The sequence below is a fragment of the Armigeres subalbatus genome, chromosome 1 (genome assembly GCF_024139115.2).
Source record: "Armigeres subalbatus isolate Guangzhou_Male chromosome 1, GZ_Asu_2, whole genome shotgun sequence".
Classification (NCBI taxonomy): Eukaryota; Metazoa; Arthropoda; class Insecta; order Diptera; family Culicidae; genus Armigeres; species Armigeres subalbatus.
In genome coordinates this window covers 314,374,690-314,398,690 of record NC_085139.1, presented here as the reverse complement: position 1 = coordinate 314,398,690, position 24,001 = coordinate 314,374,690, and the positions used below count along the sequence as shown (strand labels likewise).

The following is a 24,001-nucleotide window of genomic DNA, read 5'->3' as shown; positions in this document are numbered from 1 at the left end:
ACAATGGTTGAAGATGAATCCTTTTTTTTCTATGGGTCACAAGGGCATCAACCAGATTATTATATGTGCACCAGGGAATTCTTGGATGACTCTCACAAACTATTGTTAAAATAGAAAACTGTTTTTCGCTACGCGTGTAGATCTTAAGACCCATACTACAGGGAATTCTTGGATCACCTGGAACGGAACGGTTATTGATGGCGGATTATTATTATTTTTGTTTTTTTTAACGAGGTTTTTGGCCCTAGGTCGGTTCACTGTAAAACGTACGGATTGAAAAAAGCATGAATTATTAATAAAATACACCTTCAGTTGCGCGTGTAGATCCGAGGCCTATATTCTTGTAATTCTTGAAGCACTTGGAGGGGAATAGGAATCAATAGATCAAATAGGACATGAACTATTTACAAAAAAGATAACAAACCTTTGGTCACGGGTATGGATTTCAAGGCCTTTACTCCAGAGTTCTTGGATGAACGGAAACGCAACGTTATTGAAGAAGTAATCAATTTGATTACATGGATCAAATTGAACCGGAACCATTTAAAAACTGGGAAGCCTCCTTTCAAGAGGCTCGGAAGCCTCCTTTCAAGAGGCCCGGAAGCCTCCTTTCAAGAGGCCCGGAAGCCTCCTTTCAAGAGGCCCGGAAGCCTCCTTTCAAGAGGCCCGGAAGCCTCCTTCCAAGAGGCCCGGAAGCCTCCTTTCAAGAGGCCCGGAAGGCTCCTTTCAAGAGGCCCGGAAGCCTCCTTTCAAGAGGCCCGGAAGCCTCCTTTCAAGAGGCCCGGAAGCCTCCTTTCAAGAGGCCCGGAAGCCTCCTTTCAAGAGGCCCGGAAGCCTCCTTTCAAGCCTCCTTTCAAGAGGCCCGGAAGCCTCCTTTCAAGAGGCCCGGAAGCCTCCTTTCAAGAGGCCCGGCACCCTGCTCTCCAGACGCCCCCAACCCTTCTCTCAAGCGGCCCGGAAGTCTCTTTTCAAGAGGCTTGGGAACCTCCTTTCAAGAGGCCCGGAAGCCTCCTTTCAAGAGGCCCGGAAGCCTCCTTTCAAGAGGCTCGGAAGCCTCCTTTCAAGAGGCTCGGAAGCCTCCTTTCAAGAGGCTCGGAAGCCTCCTTTCAAGAGGCCCGGAAGCCTCCTTTCAAGAGGCCTGGAAGCCTCCTTTCAAGAGGCCTGGAAGCAGGCCTGGGAATTGTCGCGTTTGTCAGTGACACCTGACAAGATACATAAAAACATGGTCAGTCAAAAAAAACTTGTCAACTTTCAGTTTTCCGTCGCACGACTGGATCCCCTCGACCAGGTGACAACTTTTTCCAACCACGACAATTTGCTTTTGTTGTATGTCTTGTTAGAGCACACATCTGCGACAAAAGTGTGACAACGCATACACTTTCGGCTCCGTGCACGACACAACATTGGTCCCGAAAGTAAGTTATGTCGCATCTTCTGGTTGTCCATCTGCGTGGAGGAGCAATAGCAGCGGACAAATTTGAAATATCATACCGAAAAAAGCACATTATAATAAATTATTTTCTTGTTCTCTTGACAAATTTTCTGTTTAGAAATAAGAAATTTTATTCAATTTTTGCGTTGTTACGTACATAATCTATATACATAAAAATAAATTTCTGTCTGTCTGAACCTTATAGACTCCGAAACTACTGTACCAATCGGCGTGAGAATTCGTATGCAGAGGTTTTTGGGGCCGGGGAAGGTTCTTAAGATGGTTCGAGACTCCTCTCTCCTTTGGAAAGGGGAGCTCCCATACAAATGAAGCATAAATTCCTTCATAACTCGAGAATTAAGCAGAGAATAAATCAATTTTAGGAGAAACGAAGTTCGTCGGGTCTGCTAGTAATAAATAAACAAAAAAAAATAAGTGTCTTGCATGGAGAAACATCCCCCAGTGTCGAATAATTGAGCTATTTAACACAAGGCAAGTTTGCTCGCTTTTCACGCGGTTTATGGAGTTTTCGTGGTTTTCAAGCGGGTTTTGGATTAATGCGTTTTTAAACCGATTTTGTTCCCGTGGTTTTGAAAAAAAATAGGAGCGTACGAAACAGCGATTTTTGATAAAGTCGTTTTTACGCGGTTTTTGTGATTTACGCGGTTTTGACTTACGCAGTACAATCGTCCGCGTAAATATCGACTTCAGTGGATTTTGACCGGTACACCGTTTGTAGCAATTGCCTGATAGATGGTTATTTGACTGCAATATTTTATGTATAAGAGAAATACGGAATTTTATTCAAGCGTATATCCTACATTAGGGGCAATTAAGGGACATTCGATACATTTACTGTTGTGGGGCCGTACATTTATGGCTTGTTCATGCTATGTACAGCGTGATATGTTTTTTTGTTTATGTTGTTCAAAATACAATAGCTTGTGCGCTCGAGTGTTAATGGCCCGCTTAAAAGATTTCCGGATATAGATCATTTCAAACCATTCGTGATTTTTAAACATACATTTTAGATATGTAATTAAATGACGCATTTTGGTTGAACAGCTGGACTAAAATCACCAAAACTCGACACATTATTATTATGCCGTACATATTAGCCGTTTTTATAATGAGCTCGGCTTCATCTGCTGTAAAACCCAGAAACCACACCATTTCAGTGGTTTCCCCACATTTTGTCATCAATTCATAATGACAACGACAACAATTTTTGTCGCGACAAAATTCGAAGGTGACATGACGAATTTTTTTGTCAATAACCATGACAAATATTCTAATCCGTCTGGTTGTGCAAAATCTTAGTCGTGATGGAAAGCGTCACACGACAAATATATCGTAAAAAAATAAGTATGTGACAAGATTCAAAATGTCTTGTCGGAGCGAGAGACCAGTAGTACGCTGTATCGGGCAACGTTGGTTAGGTTGTGTTGTCCAGTTTGAGGTGACTGTTTTCTCTTTGGTTTTGTCGCATGGTTTTTCTGTGTGAAGGTGACAAATCCCAGGCCTGCCTGGAAGCCTCCTTTCAAGAGGCCTGGAAGCCTCCTTTCAAGAGGCCTGGAAGTCTCCTTTCAAGAGGCCTGGAAGTCTCCTTCCAAGAGGCCTGGAAGTCTCCTTTCAAGAGGCCTGGAAGCCGGAGAGCCTCCTTTCAAGAGGCCCGGAAGCCTCCTTTCAAGAGGCCCGGAAGCCTCCTTTCAAGAGGCCCGGAAGCCTCCTTTCAAGAGGCCCGGAAGCCTCCTTTCAAGAGGCCCGGAAGCCTCCTTTCAAGAGGCCCGGAAGCCTCCTTTCAAGAGGCCCGGAAGCCTCCTTCTAAGAGGCCCGGAAGCCTCCTTTCAAGAGGCCCGGAAGCCTCCTTTCAAGGGGCTTGGGAACCTCCATTCAAGAGGTTCTTTTTAAGATGCTCTAAAACATTCTTCAAAGAGGCTCGCAAGGATCCTTTTAAGAGGCTCCTCGAAAGCCTAAATTCAAAAAGATCGGAAGCCTTGGTTCCAAAGGCTTGGATGGCTTTTTTCAAGACGCTCAAAATGTTTTTTAAGAGGCTTGGAGGCCTTCTTACAAGAGACTCGTAAACCTCTTTTCAATTAGCTCGAAAGTCTCCTTTCGAGAGGCTCGGAAACTTCTTTCCAAGAAGCTCGGAAGCCTCCTTTTTAGTGGTTTGAAATCCCCCTTTCAAGTGGCTCAGCAGCCTCCTTTCAAGGGGCTAGGACACCTCCCTTCGAGTGGCTCGGAATTCTTATCCGTCCTATCAAAATCTTCTTCCAAGGGACGCAAAAGGTACCATTCAAGAGGATCAGAAGCCTCCTGTCAAAAGGCTCGGAAAGCTCCAATAGTCATGAAAGTCCTGTAGGGAGCTTGATCTATTAACTTACGGAGTAATGAAAGTTTAAACCAACTCTATGGAGAATCATATATCCCGTTACCCAACTAACAATTTTGGTGCTAAAAGCTTCAACTTCTAGCCTTTGGCTCTATAATATTTGAATAAAAGCAGCCAATGCTGAATAAAAGAAAAGCCTCCGCAAATAATCCATTAAACTTCAACTCGACTTTTACCCAAATATCTATCAGCTAGTCAGTTTGTACCGAATATATTTCATCTTTTATCGTTTATGCAGCTTTCATATATTCATAAAACAGCTCTGTCTGAATTAGCAACAAAGCTCATCGGTTAAGAGCTCATGTATGTAATTGAGTTGCTTGTTAGCAACTTCCCATATTACGGTGAGTAGCATTCACAATGAAAACGTTTTCGCTGTTGTTATAGCACTAACAATATAGCGTAATGGCGCTATAAATGAACTAACGAAGCTTTTAGGCAACTTCTGTATCTTTGAAGATTACATAACGTTTAAGTAAACCTTATACTGCTTCTTTCAATAGCTTATCAGTATGGAACGTCAAAACCGCAATGTTTACATTTGATTTTTGTTGCCGGAGCTGTGTATGAGCTATTGATTTCTGTAATGCAGCTACAAAGGTTTTCACCTGCTCTTATAGCAACTGACAAAGCGCTGTCAATAACGCTAGCAGCTAGTGTAAGAAAACTAGCCATTTAGAAGCGATATTTCTGTTGACGGCTACTGTTAAACGATTAGCAGCAGAGTAGCATCCATACAGATCGAGAAAATGTTGCCTAAAAACAATTTCAGCGATTGATGATGCAAAAAAGTTAGCCAACAGAACATGCTGATAAATGTTTGAATAATGGTTGAAATAATGCTGAAAGCTTCACTTGTCATAAGACGAGTTAATACCATCCCATTGAATTCCACCACTTAATTGTATCTTGACAGATACGTATTTCGACCTCAAAGGTAAGGCCGTCTTCAGTGTCTCGTACTTGACTCGACTGAATTTTTAAGCTTATGTGCTAAAAGCAGCATGTAGGCCTCTTTCTAACGTTTATACAGCATGAAGCTGAAAATAGCGTTAGTAAAACAACCTATAGGGTATGCGAAGAAGCTCATCCATAATTTTCTTTGTTATTTACATATGTCAAAGTGACGGTGATGACAGAGCAGCGGCCATTGAATCAGGAGATCAGGAGTTCGAATCTAGGTAGCAACAAAATTGATATTTGAGTTCTCACAAAAAAAAACATTAAATAAACTCCGAAATTTACTCTCCTCTCAAATAATATTTAATCAAATTGAATTCAGTGGCTGTATAAAACTTATTTAACAGATTCAACAAATCTGAATAAGCGCCATTGAAGCGAATTATATTACTAAATGGTTTAGTAAAGATTGAGAAAAAATTGTGTAACATGCTGTAAAGTAGTTGTGCCGGCACGTCAAAAACAGCTGAATAGATTCGCCAGATTTGCTGGTAAAGGAATTGAATAGATGTTCTTGATCATAAGTATAGCACACATATTCAGCTTGAAGCCGTATAAACGAGTTGAAATAACATTTACATTGACATTAAATGTTAGTTGGGTAGTTTCCAGATTCATTTTTCATTTATGTTATGAGTTCAGCTTATTTTCATTTGAATCAAAAAAACATAGGGATTAGCCTCTTAATGGTTAAGTTCGAAGGGGTACCTCTCAAGAAAAAGGTTGTTTGAAAAGGGTGTACCAACCAAAATTTATTGTTTCCGGTTCCTTGTCTACCTACATAGCTCTATACATAGACATGAACTGGAAGTAGAATACGATACGGGGACGTTAAACGATGTGACGTATAAAAAGGTGCCGTAGAAAGAGGGTTGAGTGTATTAAATCATGTAAAATCCTACATTTTTTAAAACGGCGTTGGAAATTTTACATCAAAGCGTGAAATATTCTGAACAGTGGTACTCCGATGCAAAAACTGTCAGAGGCGACGCTCACCTCTACACAGCAGACAGTCATGCAGCATCTGAGCCCGCGGATCAACAGGCGCGACCGATTTTTCACTTCGTTTTAATTTCTTCTTTATCTTCAAGGATCTCAAATGGATTCTGACCTTGACGCATTGGAAGTATCCATTTTATGTATATACGTATCGTAACGAACACCATTTCTTATTTTTATACATAAGTCATCATAATCTTTTGGTCCAAAATTTGATCCACAGGTCCTTGTTTCTGACCTGAACTCGTCACCAAATTTTTGAATCGCGTTTCGAACAGCTCTGGTACTCACATTTTCAGTGTTCGCTAATTTACTCAGCGATATGTTTGATATAGGTTACCATTTGTGCACAATTCGATTACACTATTCATGATAAATCAACTTGCATTTTGATGAACGTGGTAAAAAAAAATGAAGTCCGATATCTACACAAACTATTTTTTACGAATGTAAATAATTATGTATAATGAAAGTCACCTGATATTAAACTAATTTCTTTACTAACTATTATCCTGTGCTGTACATTTAAAATAAGTTTCACGTATCATAAGCAATAGACAATAAAGAAAATTTCAAATTTTGACACACAAACTACTCTGTCCAATAGAATTTTTTTGTAAAATTCAAACATTTCCCTTCAAATACTATTTGATTGAATTGCCATCGGTACGAGACAGTTGAAGAGACAAGCCAGTTCTTATCATGTGAAAGTTACATGTTCTGTGCAGTATCTGGTTTTAAAAAGTATTCATCATAAATATTTTGAAAGAGTTTATTACTTCCCACAAAAAAAAACAATGATTTATGCTCAATAGCTGATAATTACCAAAACATGAAGTCATTCACCTACAAAAGGACTTCTCCCCGTTTTCCCACCTCAAGTACTCACCTAAAGTGCCAGGAAGATACGGACAGCTAGTGACATGGTTGAAGTTCTGACTCTGCATCTCCTCCTGATCCGTCTCACGATGGTAGAAGTAGTTGAAGTTGCTGACGATGACCGGCACCGGCAGTGCAATCGTGAGCACACCGGCAATCGCGCACAGAGACCCGACGATCTTACCCCACACTCCGACCGGCCTGCGTTGTCGTGGTCGCCATGGTTTTTATGATGGGGCGTCGCAAAAAAAAAAAAGATGGAGACGTGTTAGAAAAGTGGGTCCTTGACTCAACGAATAAAAGAGCGTAAAATGATTCGCTTTTTTGCATGTCGAGCCATTCCGGAACAAAACATATGCTTAAATGCTGTTGAAATGTGTGTACTTATGGCGAATGGGTGGGCTTTCCGGGGGGTGGTAAGAGGGATGTTCTGAGAGTTTGAACGTTTGACGTTTGAAGAGGGATGATTTGCGGGGGTGTGTCAGTGTCACACAAACACACTCGCGTGCATCTATAGATAATAGATTTTGAGCATGGGGGTTTGGTGAAGAGCGGTGGGTTCGTGAAGATAGGCAACATTATACAGTCATGCAATTTATAGTGATTTTGCATACATATTGTGGACGAACGGGAGAGTGCAAGTACACTTAAAAGGCTAAGGGGCGACAACGGATAGCGAGCATACGACGAACGAGCATTTGGATATATACGATTCTGTGATGCATGAGATGGGGAGGTGGAGGAAGGATGGTACAGTGCAGGCTACGATGGTATGAACGAATACATTGATTTTCACTTAAAAATTCTTACACATTGCATTATGCATTTGGAAAAAAAGCAGGCGGAAAATGAGCGAACAGAAAGACACAAAGCAGGCGAATGCATTCAAAAATCATGACAAACTAGGGCTGAAGTAATCGAAAAATAAATTGAAACGAAATTAATTTAATGAAACAAAACTGATCCAATTGATTATCATTATCTCGAAAGATGAAGATGAGCAATTTTTCTCCACATGAAATTTTGTCGAAAATGTGTAAGAATTTGCCTTCCTACTTGGAAAAAATAGAAAAATAGCGATATGAAATAAACAGTAGGAGGTAAATCCAGCTGGGTGCAATTTGAGTCATTCAAGTGTTGGCCAATTTGCGAGGTTGAATTTGGTCTTGGTTTCCGCCAATCAGATTGCCGATGTTGGAGCAAAACTTGCATGCAGCGAATGAAACTGCCTCAATTGAATATTTTCGCTTTGGGATTAGTACAAAAATACTGAATCGAAGCAGTGCGATTTATTTCTGGGCTAGACACAATCTATTCTACTTTTCTGTTTGTTTTTTTTTTTTTTAATTGGGTGAGCCTACTTTGATTGCACATGGAATGGTGATGATGAACGGCGAGCTTCCATGTCCGGACACAGTTAAATAGCATGACATTCGGACAACGAGTGGGTTACTTGGCGCGATCGATTCTAGTACTATTAAACAGGTGACGAGAGTTCTACCAGGACACTGTGTTATTTCGTATCATATATGAGCAAAACGGACAATAACGCGAAGTGTGTGTGAGTGTGTATGTGTTTGTGTTTCTTGGATTGAGTGTGATTGAGGGGGTGGACAAAAAGGTTGGCATGTGTAACGTGAATCCAATTTTTGCAATCGACATAATTTTCGCCGCTTTCGAATACTGCCTCGCTTGAACGCAGGAGTAAGACGACCGATGGCGGCGACGACGACGTCAAATACGAGGATAAGGATGTGGAAAGTGTAAAGCAAATATAATTGAATCGTTTTCGCGAGAGTTGGATGAAACATGAGCAAATATTGATATTTGTGTAGAAAGTATACATGACAGGAACAAGAGGATATCAGTTGTGTGGGGTGTGTAGGAAGAGATTATGCTGTAGATGTAGCGCAAAGTGGTTTGATGCGGAAGAAGAAACTGGGGACATTAGAAGTGTTTGAAGGGGTCACAATTTAAATGCACCAAAAATCAGGATGGAATTGAAAACGATGTGTAATGTTGATGTGGAATATGAACGCATGTATGGTAGTAGGCGATGACAGAAAAAAACTGACAGCAAACATGAGAGTTATTGAGCGAAACGTACGTCATGTCACCATATCCCACAGTAGTCATGGTAACCACAGCCCACCAAAATGCATCTGGTATGGACTTGAAGAATGAATTTTCGCTTCCTGCTTCCGCAAAATAAACAGCCGATGAGAAGAGCACAACGCCTAGAAAGCATCGAAGAGAAAGAGAGAAAGAAAGGGAAGCGACCATTACTCAAACGATCGATTTATTGACCACTGGGATTCCCGCATTTCTCTGCACTTTTGCTTGGAATGACCGATCTTCGTTTCCGAGATTGTTCTTTTGATTTTTACTATCACCGATTCTCGCAATCACACTCACACACATTTTGTAGCTTTATCTCTTTTTTAATACATTCTATTGCTGGTCAGCAAGGTTTGATTTTCTATTCTAGTGTATCTGAAAGTTGTACTAACCTCGACATGGAGGTTCTTCCGGCATGCGAGTAAAACAATCGTCATTGTGGAGAAATTACCGCGACTCGTGGTCGTTCACAGTTTCGCCATTCAGAGCGAGGTATTCAATCAATGAACGTTGAAATACTCACTCCTTGAGTCACGGTTGGAGCAAAATAAAACACTGTACTGCATTTAAAGGAAACTCATTCTTGAAGCACAGAAATCAAAAGCGGAATCAGAAACAACGCAAAAATAAATCAAATGACTAAAACTTATATATGACTTATTTAAAATAGGAATAATAAATACACATTTACTTGACGATATAAAACAACATCAAGTTCAGTCAGAGTAACTAAGTAACAGAAACATCGAGTAGAATTTGAGAGAGGTGATGCAAGTCACAGAAGCCTATTGTACAATATTCCTAAATTGTGTTCCCCACAATGTTGCTGAAATATAATTGGACCAGTCATAGTGAAGTTTTCAGAGTTTTTTAATCTGACACAATATTTTCCCGTATGCTTAATTTAATTCTTTGAGGCGGATTTTTTCAAGATTTCAGTTTAAAAGGAATTTTATTTCTAGTTTTCTATTAGATTTACGATGATGAAGCTCTCTTTTTTTCTCTAGGGTAACGGTACCAATAGAGGAGCTTCAATATGTGAACTAATATTCATAAATTTTTAATGATTTCATGCCCGCCTTCGCTACATGTTCCAGGAGAGGGGGGGGGATGATGGTTGTTTGGCCGAAAGTCATTCGACCGAACGCCATTCTGCCACTTTGCTGAAACACGCCAAATTTTACTTGGCTGAATTATTGAACGTTTGGCCGAAAGGGGCATGTGGCCAAACAGATCATTGGGCCGAAAATGTCGTTTGGGGGAAATAGTTGTTTGTCAGGAAGGGCTGTTTGACCGAAAATGGAATTGTTCATCTAAATACACGTGCGGGTTTTGTAGAAGGTGGCTGGGTTCGATTCCCGGTCCGGGTTGGAAATCGACTTCTCTGGACATAAAAGTATTATCGTGATATACGAATGCAAAAATGGTAGTTTGGCTTAGAAATCTCGCAGTGGGGGATGCAATGCCAATACGAAGAAGTAAAATAAAACTCTGGTTTGACTCTAGGATTTTGGTATACTAAACAATTGCATCAAAAAATCACGATTACAGTCAATGGCAATTTTGTTCAAGAGCTTGTTAGGAAACTCCTCCAAAAAAATCTTGGAATTTTCATCCAGGTGTTATATTAAAAATTCATCCAGTATTTTTTGCGAAAATTCATCTAGACAGTTTTTGTAAAAACCTAAATAAATTATTTAGGTTAGGAAAACCTTCAGAAATTATATCGGAAACTCATCTAGTAATTAATTCCAAAACACATCTTTCGAAAAATCCTCCGGGTATGAAACCACAATTCGTGAAAAAACTTCTCTAAAAACTATAGGATTTTTTTCGAACTATCATCAGGATTTCCTTCGAAACTTTCTCCATGAACTATTTCGAGAAAAAAAAATACTCAGAAATGGTCATTTCTAGGGCTAAAATTCGCTTTAATATAGGAAATGCTAAGAAAATCCTTTATGAAATTCTTCCAGAAATTTCTTTAGAAATTCGTTTTAAGGAACTCTTTCCCTAGTTCTATTAAGAATTTTATTAAAAATTCTTTGAAAAATTTGTACAAAGCTCCTCCAGAATTTCTGATCGGTTTAAAAAATAAATAAATAAAGAATAAAATCTAGATTTTTTTCCCAAAATTTATTTGGAAATTTTTGCAAGATTTCCCTAAGAAATTTCTTCAGGGATTCTTTTAGGAATTCCTCTGGATATTCTTTTAGGACAACCTTAAAAAAAATCATAATGAATTCTTTCGTAAATTTCTTTGGAAATTTCCACGAAAATTCCTTGTAACATTGTTTTACGATTTTATATGGAAATCCCTCAAGGAATTTCTTTGGAAATTGCTTCAGAAATTCCTTAAGACAATTTCATCTAAAATGTATTAAGGAATTTCTTTAAACATTCTTTTACGTTTTCCTGTAGGAATGCCTTTAGAAATTCCCTCAAGATTTCCTTCGACTGTCCCTTAAAAATTCGAATTTTTTTTTTGACTATTTCTTCGGAAACTCCTTTAGCAATTCTATCAGAAAATTCCATTTGGATTTCTTTTAAACTAATTCAGTAGTTGTCCCGAAAATATTTTAATTAAAGATATAAAAAAACAGTAGTTTTTCAAGGAAACTTCTCCAGTAGTTTCTTCAAGCATTTGATCGAAAGTTCTAGAAAGAAATTCATGAAATTCCTTTGAAATTTCTTTCAAAATTTCTTCTAAGTATTCCTCTAAAGATTCCTTCACAACCCTCATAGAAATTTCTTAAGAGTTTTCTTCGCTATTTTATTGAGAAATTCAATCGATAATTGCTTCCTTGAACTTCCTTGAAAAGATTTTGATAATTCTTTGGAAGCTCCTTTTGGAATTAACTCTTCAATTCATTATTAACTTCAATAACTCGAAATTACTTTGAAAATAATTTCTCTTTTGGAAATTGTCTTTGGAAACTCCATCAGGAGCTCCATCAAAAATTCATTCATTTCCGTTTTTTTTGTTTGAAAATTTCCTCTGGAATTGCGACCAAATTGCTTTTATGAATTCTTTCCGTAATCCCATCAGAAATTTCTTCGGACATTCATCCAGGAATTCCTTTAGAAAATCTCTAAGAATTTCATCGTGAACTGTTTTATTCTTTATTAAAATTTATATAGATCTTTAACAGATATTTTAGGAAGAATCTCTCAACCTTTACTGTACCGACCTATTTTTTCGGTAACTTTTTTCCCTTCCATCTACTCTAACTTGGTTAGTTATCCATGCTTCTGGTATCGTTGCATTCAGCAATTCATATAGTTTTTGTTTCTGAAATCTGGAGACGATCCGTAACATGGTTTGGAAGCGGGTCTTTTGACATAAAGTCATTTGGCATAACGCCATTTGGCATAAGGTCATTTGGCGTAAGGTCATTTGGCATAAAGGCCATTTGGCATAATTGTGACCAGCGTGGTCTTTTGGCATAACGGACATTTGGCATAATTTTTCTTTGCGTTCGCCAAATGGTGACTAAGTGGTGCGGGATAACAATATTAAAAAGACATTATCCTCTCGTGGAAAAAATGCATTTGCAATGCAATGCAAAAGTAGGCGCATGCCCGGATTAAAGCAATGGTGGATGTAAACCCTTGTTTAAAAATAGGCCGGATTATGGCAATGGAGGATATGATACCTTCTTTAAAAGAAGGCGCTTGCCCAGATTGAGGCCATGGTGGATGTGATCCCTTCTTTAAATATAGGCGCTTGCACGGATTATGGCAATGGAGGTTTTGATTCGTTCCTTAAAAGTAGGCGTTTGCCCGGATTGAAGTAATGGTGGATGTAATCCCTTCTTCAAAAGTAGGCCCTACCCGGATTATGGCAATGGTGGATGTGACTCCTTCTTTATAAGTAGGCGCTTGCCGGGAATACATCAATGGTAGATGTGATCTCTTCCCTGAGTAGCTCAATTCAGATTGATTTGTTTGCAGTAACTCATATGTGACTTGATTGGTTTTAGTAACTCGTCTACGACAATTGTGCTTGAGTTTTTAAAGTTAGGCGCTTGCCCGGATTAAGGCAATGGTGGATTCGATCCGGTCCTCATGCGCATGCCCGGAAATATAACACCCGTCGATAACAATATTAAAAAGACATTATCCTCTCGTGGAAAAAATGCATTTGCAATGCAATGCAAAAGTAGGCGCATGCCCGGATTAGAGCAATGGTGGATGTAATCCCTTCTTTAAAAGTAGGCATATGGCCGGAATAAGTCAATGATGGATGTGATCCCTCCCTCGGAAGTAATTCTGCCATATTATTATTTTGTTCTTCCGGAAAATGTCTACCATCAGTCTAAATTTATCAGAAAACACCCTCGATCTATTTTATCTATGCTAAACAATACATGAAATATCCCTTTCGTTTTCACAGTTCGAAATTATGCTAAATGACCCACTCTTTTCTTGCAATTCAAAATTATGCCAAATGTCCGTTATGCCAAATGGCCTTTATGCCAAATGATCCAGACCCCATGGTTTCGGAGATATTCGGGGAACAGTAACTATATAAAAATCTTGATCTACGGATACCCGAATCAAAAATCGGTGGATAATTATAATTGACCAAGTTATTGAAAGGAAACCCGTTACCGAAAAAATAGGTCAGTACAGTAAAGGTTATAAAGAATTGTGCTTGGTTTTACAAAAGAAAATTTCGAAGGAATTCCTGGAGGAACTTCCGAGGGAACTTTTGGAAACGATTCAAAGGGCATTTTCAGAGGCTTCTCTGAAGGATTTTGCTAAAGAAATCCATGAAAGTGCGTCTGAAGAAAATCTTTGTGGAAGTTTCCGAATTACTTTGAAATAAGTAACATCCTCCCTTAAGCATTCTTAATGAAATTCCCGAAAAAGATCTTACTGGATTCTTCAGGATTAGAGAAATTCTCCAGGAATTTCTTTCGGAAGTTTTCCAGAATTTAGTAAAATCGGCGGAAAATCTGTTTTTTTTTCGTGTAAACATTATATTTATATTCATTCAAAAGATTCAATTTGATGGGTCACGTGCCCAATCATGCCCCAGCTTAGCTCCGCTAATGACCATCTTTGATCGTTACGATAAGGCTCACTTGGCATGTGCTCCCTTAGACTGTGCATCCCTACCCATCCTCATCATATAGCCTGTCCACGTTAAATTTCGGACACTTTGATAATGTCCAAGTGATTTATCGCCATTTTATCAATTCGGACGAGAGCTAAACATGATTAAAGCATCAAATGAAGTGTAGAGATTCATTTGGTATAAAAATGGATCGTGTTAGTGTTTTGTGATTTTTTTTTTAAATTCGCAATGGAGGATGGATGTCCGAGATTTAACGTGTACAGGCTTTCATACGGCTAAAGGTGAACAAGACCAATGTTTTTTTTTCAAGGTTACGCCACCCAGCCCCAGAATATCAGAGAGTCCATCCACGATGTTTTCCGAATTCATTAGCTTCCCATGAGCTGCTACGGACCTTCTCACATAAAGGTAATGATCTTTTCATTGGTCACTGGAAGATTCCATTGACTCTGTTTTTGGCCAAATCATAGTTCCACAAGCCAATATGAATCAGAAAGACGAGATTTTTTTTCGTGTTTCCATATTATCAATCTAGGATCATATCTAGGATCAACTTGTCCAAACTTGTATCCGGAACGACTAGCAAGGTCGTACAAAATCCTGGAGTTTCTTTGTTAAACACACTCAGTTCAGCTCGGCATGTTTTTATTCTTTTGCCGAGATCCGCACAGCCGAGCACTCGGTTCGAGACTTTCTGCCGATATCTCAGCTGAAAAAGTAATTTGTTTACTACGGCACTCAAGGGAGCCGCCGTAATCATACGTCCATTTAGCTGATATTTCAGCAAACGAACTTAAACCGAGATTCGCACAGCCGAGATCGGTGAAAAAATTTAAGTGTGAACCTTGAAGAAAGTGTATTTTTATTTGGGAAATTAGTAGAACTGTTAACCTGGTCCAATTATTTGGTACATGAGAAAAGATGTGTTGCGTTATACTCATCCATTACTTCGAGAAATGCTGATAAACGATACACAGTTTGTTTGCATCCTTCACAATTTTCATTTATCACGCGACGCTGAGAGTAGCTGAGCGAGATCTTATCGAAAGGTGGTTTCCAACTAAAGTAATAGACATCCAATCAATTTCCAGCCCTATCAAGCTTGTCAACAGATGAAATTTGAATACGTTTGGTATCTTTTGGGAGCATAACTTTTGTTTGGATTCTGAAATCCAACGCGCAAATGAACTACACAAAAGAAAACATTGTACATTTGTTTTTTTTTTATATTTGTCTGCTTCTGCACCGAAACGATGCATGTTGACCTGGTTTTGTCAATCGACAAAAGCGTTCCTTTCTGCCCAATGGGCCCAATGGTGCGGCCAACGGATTGGATGATCTAGAGTTCAAGTCAACCAACAGCAGCAAATCAACCAAGCCATTCAACTCAGAAGAAGTAAGTTCCACCTTTTAAGGACTGTTTTGAGCAACCCGGGTCATAAGCCCCAACAGACTCAGCATTAAAGACAACTAGGAAGATAAGTCCTGTCAACTCCATTGTTTATTTATTAACATTAGTCTAGCCCCACCCGCTGATCAAATTTGTAGGTCCAGATGCTATTCAAGCCTAACCTCATTAAAAACGCCTGCCAACAGCAACACTCTTCCGAGCACTTCCGGAGGACACAACGTCACCAATATCGCCTCTACCTTCGTGTGAAACGGGTCTTTCAGCCACCTTCTCGGTTCACTTTCTTCTGGGGGACATGAATGCGTATTATCTTGCTTGGGGAGGTACAAGTTCGGACCCTCGAGTTGTCGCCTTACTGGAAGCGTTTGATTCCAATCCAAGCCTAACTGGAGACACACCAATAGCCAGCCGGAACGAAAAGCCCTTCGTTGGTGGTTGGATGAAATGCATCGAGTGGTCTAAGACCCTTCAAGAGCTCAGTAGCATCAGTACGATTCCCCTTGGTCACCCTATGGTATGGTAAGTGCATTGCAAGACTATAAAGAGAAACTTTACGACTGCCACTCTGTTATACCAGAAGCCAAGAGGAAACAATTCCGAGCTTTGGGGTAGGTCAAATAGCTTAGTGGCAAGCGTAGATATGCCTCAATTTACCTCGATATGCAGGATCGTACCATCTCCGATCCTGCCGAAGTTGCAAACCCGCTCTTGCACCCGCTATGCATCTTTAGTTGCAGAAAGTGGCTACCCAGTTGAGTTCCACAGGTCGATTGTTGCCAGGTCCTCAACACTTCCCGAATGAATAGCGGATTAGTGTCATCATCCCTATACCAAGATACAGTGTCTTATCCACCAAATACCAGCCACCAGATATCGGCCAATCTCCCTGACCTTCTGCGTCGTCAAGGTATTTCAGGGGTTTTCTGCAGTACTACTTCCGTCCTAGTCACGGAAGAAGTACTTACCGTGCCAGTCTTCGGGGAAACGTGCCTTCAAGCATGGAAAACATCGCAGCTGGACGCAGCAGCTCTCCAAATGGGGGTTTCGGGCAATATATTGGTCTTCTTCCGAAACTTTCAACCGACCGACCTTCCAGTATGGTTAAGATATGCTTCAGGGTTGCTTCTGCCCGCTCCCGTCAAGTTTCGCATCCTGCTTAACAATCTTTCAAGAATCGCAGCTAGCTACCCGTTGAGGAGTTGGTTTCACAGACTCAACGAGTGCCGTTTGTCTGGCAACACCACTGCTGACCGCTTCGCTGGTTCTAGTAATTAAAGACAGTGCTTCGCTAAGACCGTCCCCTTGGCGGATACAAAGACTTGGATCAGGAAGACCCCCTGGGAAGATTTGGACCCCAGTTGGTGGACTTCTACAACCCCACAACTTTGGAAAATTAATCCTTATGTATTTACGATATCTAAATGGATTTTCATATTGGGACGCCGAAACTCTGTCAGATCCGCAATAATGACGAATAAAACCGATTGCAAGGGAGTAACGGAAGTTTTGATCAAGGAGAGGTGGAGGAAAAGGTTCCGACATTTTGTTTACCCTTTAAATGGCCAGCAGGGTACCCGGGTACCTACGAAACTAAAATGTTTGTATCTTGAGCAATTTTCAATCGATTTCAACAGTTTTGAAGCACATTCGATTCCGAATCCAGTTACTCTGATTTCCGGAAAATCCGGTTTTCCAGCGATATGTCCCAATTCTATAATACTGAGCTTGGATTTCGGTATCAAACTTCTTGAAATTTCCACAGCAAGTTGATGTTTACTATATTGGGTCCATCAGACGTGTGAACATTCGAGTGGAACAGGTTCCCAGAGGTGTGTTTCAATAGAACCCCAACAATATGGATTCGAACTTCTTGAAATTGCATCAGCAGATTGCTTCTTATAGTTTTAGGGCCACCAGACGTGCTGACCTCAGAGTTTCCATTCCAGAAATATTCCAAGGGCCTTGTTTCTAGGCAGCAAAAGAAATTTTCCATCGAAAATTAGGAAATTGCCAATAAGGAAGTCAGGGTATGAGCAATCGATAAATATAATATTTCCACAAATGATGCAAAAGTTCCATAAACAATTCAGAATTTTCGAAAATTGCGAAAATTGCAATGATAAAAGAAGGATTTTCCAAAAAGATATCATAACGTTCTACCGGATAAAAATACAAAAAATCCGTAATTAAATTAATATTAGCAATAAACAATTACAAAATTTTCCACAACATTGTTTTATGAAAAATTTTGTAATTGTTCATTGCTAATATTGACTTATTAACGGTTTTTTTTTTGTATTTTTTTCCGGTAGAACGTTTTGATATCTTTTTGTAAAATCCTTCTTTTCTAATTGCAATTTTCGCTTTTGAAAGTGTCTTTTTTTATTTGTGGAAAATTCTCAATTGATTTTATATTCATTGATTGCTCTTATCCTGATTTCCTTATTGGCAATTTCCTAATTTTCGATGAAAAATATTCAATTCTTCATGAAAATTTTATTTTGCTTTGCTTTTAATCAAAAATTGCAAAATCATCCTTTAATAAAAAAATTGTTAATGTATCAAAAATTGCAAAAGAGGAAAATTTTCAAATGTTTGTGGAAATTTTAGTTTTATTTATTGTTCATACCCTGATTTCTTCATTGGCAATTTCCTATTTTTTTTATTGAAAAATTTCTTTGTTTTGGGGGAGTTTTTATTTTAATGCTTGTTTCTCATTATTTATTTATCCCAGGTACCCACTAAGGACATCGGGAAGGACATCCGGAACATTCGGAGCAGTGCTAATTTTTTGAATAACAATATGAGATCATTTTCAAGGACCACCCATTGATCCCAGAAGATTGGAGGAAGGAAGACAGTAAGTGATCCTCCGGAAGTTCCGGACAATCTGAAGAAGTTGCCGATTCCGATAATTTGTCTTAGAAATCTGCGACTTTTTAAGAAACTGAGTTTTGTAGCCATTAGCGAGCGAGAAATCAATACAAGGACTCATTCATTTCGGATGGCCACTAAGTGATTTTTCGGAAGTTCTGGAACATCCGGAGAAATGATCAGTTGAACAAGTTTGTTGATTGATTGTAAGAGCAAAATTAATTCATAGAATGCTAATTGACTCCGGGTGGCCGATAAGTGGTCCTCCGGAAGTTTCAGAACATTCGGAGAAGTGGACACTTCAGGAATTCTGTCCTTGAAAACTACGACTTCAAAATCGCTAACTGTAACATTGTGAGAGCAAAATCATTGCAAGGACAACGAATTGATCCCGATTGGTTATCAAGTGGTCCTATGAAAGTTCCGGAACACCGGATAAGTAACCAAATCGGATATTGTCCGAGACTGCTATGACGTTTTATACACCATTTGCAATGTGAGAGCCTAATTTCAATAAGTGGTCCTCCAGGAATTCCGGAACTTCCAGAGTAAAAGGCAAATTTTAAAATTCGTGTTCAAAAAGTCGCGACTGGTTCTCAAAACGATTTTTGTACCAACATGAGAGCAACATCATGGCAAGAACTACCGCCGCTAAGTGGTGCTCCAGAAGCTCTGGAACGTCTGGAGCGACAGAAAATGACAGACTTTCCATCCCCCCTAGGACCCTTAGTTTAATGAAAGTATTTCCATAAAAGAAACGGCTTGATAAGCCACTTCCTAGTCGAAAGATAACGGGGGTGTTTTTTGCCATGTTATGCCACTGTGTATTCGACTGGATCGTGAACTTGATCATTACTAAATCGCAGGCATGTAATATTGTTCTATTGATCACATTACTTTTCGCAGTTAATTCAGATTGCAATAATGAACGATTCGTGAAAACTTCCGGAGGAGTTCCTGGAGGAACTTCCGGAGGGGTTCCTCGAAGATCTTCCGGGAGAAATCCTGTAGGAACTTTTGGTGGAATTCCCGAAGGAACTTTCGGAGGAATTTCCGAAGGAACTTTCGGGGGAATTCCTGCCCAAAAGGCGGACTTGTCATAAATGAGTTACTGTAGCCCATATACGACCAAATCCAGTTATATATGAGTTGCTGCAACTAAATCAGTTCGAATTGTACTACTCGGGTGGAGGAACTTCCGGGAGAATTCCCGCAGGCTAAAAAGGTTCTGTCACACCGCCGCCGATAAAATTTCAATCGGTTCACAGTTCTACTCCGGAGGACCACTTAGTGGTCACCTGAGACCGAAGAGAAGTGCAAGCATTAATTCTGCTCCCTGAATGCTGAAACTAACGATTCATGAAAAGTCACATCTGTCGAGGACAAATTTCCGGAATTGATCACTTCTCCGAATGTCATGACTCTTGGTGGCTACCGGTGGTCAATGAGTGGGCAAGGACTATTATGCACTAATCTGGCAGGACAAATCGATTTCAAACAAGTTGCAGCTTTCTGAACTATTGAAAATTGTTTATAACCACTCATGGCCCATAATGGAACTTATTCTGGAATGGTCTCTCCGGGGAAAGCTTGTTAGGCGAACCTAAATATATAAGAAATGAACTCTTGAAACAATTTCAAGAAGTTTTATACACATATTGTTGGGGTTCTAATGAGAAATGTTTGTGGCCAAACACGCCACCTCTGGGAACCTGTTTCAAAATAGCCACTTTAGCCAAAATTGCTGGTGATCCCAGGGTCATCAAGAATATACGCTTGAAATAATTTCAAATTTGATTCCCATTGTTTACGCATGATTCAGTCAGAAACGATCAGTTCGCATTAGATCAGTAATACTGTCAAGCAATCGTAACGCATTCACACACTATTAGGAAGATTTGAGTCAGTCAGAATCATTTCCAGTATTTTACCGCCAAATCTGTTCATATGTAGATGTAAGCTTACAGAATGAGGTCATTAACCGTATCATAATTGATTTTGGAAATTGCCAGAGAACAAATGATCAATATGTGAGAGGCTCATATAGAAAGCTATTAGATTCCATAAAATTCGAATGGTATTTAACCCTAGTTCGCAGTTAAGAAAGGGATAGTCCGTCGTAATAGTCCATCATGAGAGTCCGTTGTAATAGTCCGTCATGATAGCCCGTAGTAATACCGTCATAGTTAAGGACTCGTAATAGTCACAGTCATAATATCCAAATCAATCGTTATTAGTCAGTCACTACATTCTGTAGTAAAGTAATTAATACAGTGCAAATCAAGAACCTTGTCCGTCATCTGTGAAGTTAAGTGATCAGTAAAACGAACGTAAAACAAGATAAGTCGTGTACAAGTTATTCCATCCAATAAACATTAATTGTTCCGTTAAGTTAATCCGTGTATACAGTCCACAACCATAGCAATGAAGAAAGAACAATGCCCGACAGAATCCGACCAGCAGAAACGCTCTTATGTGCGATAACACCCATATTGTTGATGTTCCGTTGAAAGGTCCACCTAAGAAGCCTCGGGGAACGTGTTTTGGAATAGCCGATCGAATGTTTGCACTTCCGATGGACCCAAAACAATAAAGATCAATCTTCTGATGAAATTTCAACAAGTTTGAAACCCAGATTGCTGATTTCCTACCGAAATCCACGACATGTCCCTGGAATTTCGGATTTTTCCGAAAATCAGAGTGACCGGATCGGTTCATCCCAATAACAACTTAATACAAGAGGAAATTTTTGAATCGAACGAGTCCAAAGTTGTTGAGGTCGGTTGAAAATTGCCTGTGATATAAGCATCTTTGTTTTGTGGGTAACTGGGTACTAGGGTGGTTCAAAAAATCGATTTTGCTCCACAGTGCTCATCTGATTCTTTACCATGTTCTGAGTGTCCTCTGAAAATTTGAGCTTATTTGGATTAGAACTGATTTAGCACAAGCCGTTTCAAGTTTGCATGCAAATTAGTATGGGGAGCTTTACTTTTTCATTATACTGTTAATGATGTTTCCCCATTAAGCGCAGGTTAAAAGAAAACCTACATAGCTAAAAGGGATACTCAACAGCTTTCACCCAACGAAAACCGCATGTTGATTAATCGTCCTAATAATTGGTAATCGATTTTAAGACAGGTTGCGAATCTTTAGTCATGATCGTTAAACTTCTTTGAGGGCATCACTGAAATGTGCATTGCAGCATAGTAGCCTGAATTTGTGTGTGCTATCTTTCGCGCCACGAGCAGCAATGTTGCCTGTTGATGAGTTATGCAATTAGCTCCAGAAAACCACGGTATAGATTAAATTCGATTACTAATTATTGGAACGATTAATTGAGATGCGGTTTTCACTGAGTGAAAGCTGTTAAGTATTCCTTTTAGCTATGTAGGTTTTCGCGCTTGGTGGAGAAGCGTCATTAACGGTATAATGTGAAAATAAATTTCCCCATACTAATTTGCATGCAAACTTGAAACGGCTTGTGCTAAATCAGTTTTAATCCAAATGAGCTCAAATTTTCAAAGGACACTCAGAGCATGGTAAAGAATCAAATGAGCACTGTGGAGCAAAATCGATTTTTTGAACCACCCTACTGGGTACTCTACATACTGCCGCTAACCGCAAGTCAGATTTATCTGGATATGGTGTCCATATACAGATGGGACTGACTTGCGGTTAGTGACAGCATAGCTGTTAATAGTTTTTTTATGCCGGCACATGACGGTTGAAAAGATTACAGAGGCGTGGGGGGGGGGAGGGGAGTCGATCTGCCCAATTTGAAGGACCAGCAGGTTATTTCTCGGCTGCTGACCATTCATATTCTGTCGCACACAGTTTTGATAGAAGCGCTTTTCGAATGACGTGCGAAATCAGCGGGATCCTCAATACTGCCGAACGCTTCTTGTTCAATTGCCTGAAATATCAAATCCCCAGAGAAGCCTGCGGGATCACGAACGGCGTTCAGACGTACTCGCTTGGAAAGTCATGGAAGGCCCTTCCCTTATAAGTGCCCCTCCTTTACTGTGGGGGAATTGTGCGATCCCCTAACTCATACTAAACATCTTCCAATTTATTCCTCCATTTGTTTTACCGCCCATTTTCCTATAAAGATAGGAATTCTCGAAAAAAAAACCGCTCTTAGAAAACCCAACAAGTTCTAGGGATGGTTTTGGTCAGCGCTTCATTAGCCCTGGCTTCCACTAATGAGGAAGAAAATAAAAAATCCACAAAAGTAAAGGAATTTAAAAAGTGGAAAATACTTTATGACGTGTTAAACGTCCTTTTCCCATCACAGCAGCCCAATTTTCATATTTGAGAACCAGCAAATCAAAACATTAAATTTGACATTCAAAGTTCCGAACAAACCATTTTTGTGAAACCCGGGTTACTATGGTTGAATCATGTTGATCACAAAAGCTAAAGGGATAATAACATCTCTTGCGTTCTAATAGGGTAAAAGTTCCGTTAGTCGTGGGTGTTCCTATAGTTGTGGTAGTACGATTTTTAGAGAATAAACAAATTAATCACAGCAACCCACCGTACCGGTCAATTAGTTGACCTGTCATATTACGTTAGAGACATAAACATCATTGGAATTTCTTTGAATCGGTAAAGTATCTTTAAAATAGCTTTTCTTTTTCTCTCCCTTGCGCCAATAGTTGCGGTAGTGTTCCAATAGTTGCGAATCCCATATAAAATCTATGGGATTCGCAACTATAGGAACACGAATAACAAAATACCGCAACTATTGGAACACTGCACCAGTAATTGGAGGATATATTTCAGGTAACATTAATGGATTATGATGCAGTTATGACACGCTCCGTTAAAATAGAGTTCATGAGCTTTCAGATGATCTCTCAAGGTAAGGGAAATAAAGTATAGATGAAGTGTAATCGACCAATTAGTGTAGGATCGTGCTTAGTTCCTCCACTATTGGGTCATTTACCCTACTTCTGTTTCTACTAATCAAACATAAATAAAATAGAATATTATAAAGAAGAACCTAATTCCGAAATTTTTGAAGAGTCTGTTATGATTTAAAGATAGATCATCAATTCATGCAGCTCCTTTATTCCTATTTCCAACGTTTAATACTCACCGAATTCTAGCCGAAATATTGGTTCTTTAGTACACGGTTATTATCGTGTAAACATGTATGAACGTATAAAAATCAAATCTTTTTATTTGAAATTCTATTAAGTAATAGAGGATTGGAAAAAGCGCTGCTGCCCACGTTGTTTTTGAACTTCTTCAAACAGCCTCACACTTCTAGTGCACCATAATTGACTCAGTGATGGAATCGCTCATACACTGTTTCATGCTGTATTTCATATTTTAGTTGCAAGACGTTGTAGCGCATAACTGTTACCATTGGTATGGAATATCTGTCATCATTGATATACATGTACTTCGTCACATAATTGTCATGACGACAGTCTTATCCTGTAGGTCACGGTGTCTCTTTGGGGAAATATTATTTTTAAAAATCAGTACCTCTGAAACACCCATCACGCGAAAGTATCTCCTCTTTCATATCGTGTGTAAACTAAAATGTTCTATCAGGGGATCTAAAATTTCTTTTCACTATTTTTGGTGCAAATTCCTTAGAAATCTCAAATAATAACCGATTGACCACCTCCCCCCCCCCAAAATGTATGAAAAAATGACCCCCGATATAACATTTTAAAAATGCGTGAAAAAGGAAAGCCTATACTTTCATTTAGTGGTTGTTTTAGAGATAATGATTTTTTGAAAATAATCCTCTTCTTACAAAGATGCCGTGAGCTATGAGGAAATCTTTAATGTGACCATTCAAAGTGTTATTATTTTTCGCTGTTTGTTGATAAACGG

At 39.3% G+C, this 24,001-nt stretch overlaps 1 protein-coding gene across 5 annotated transcripts in view; it reads right to left on the bottom strand.

Moving 5' to 3' along the window:
* LOC134207942 (potassium voltage-gated channel protein Shaker) overlaps positions 1-24,001 on the bottom strand; it is a 428,172-nt gene that overhangs the window by 23,158 nt on the left and 381,013 nt on the right. For all 5 annotated transcript variants that reach the window (XM_062684025.1, XM_062684027.1, XM_062684028.1 and 2 more), the window contains 2 exons: positions 8,770-8,899; positions 6,673-6,863 (listed from right to left, as the gene is read on the bottom strand). In XM_062684025.1, coding sequence (XP_062540009.1) covers positions 6,673-6,863; positions 8,770-8,899 — 321 coding nt within the window. The remainder of the gene's footprint in view (positions 1-6,672; positions 6,864-8,769; positions 8,900-24,001) is intronic.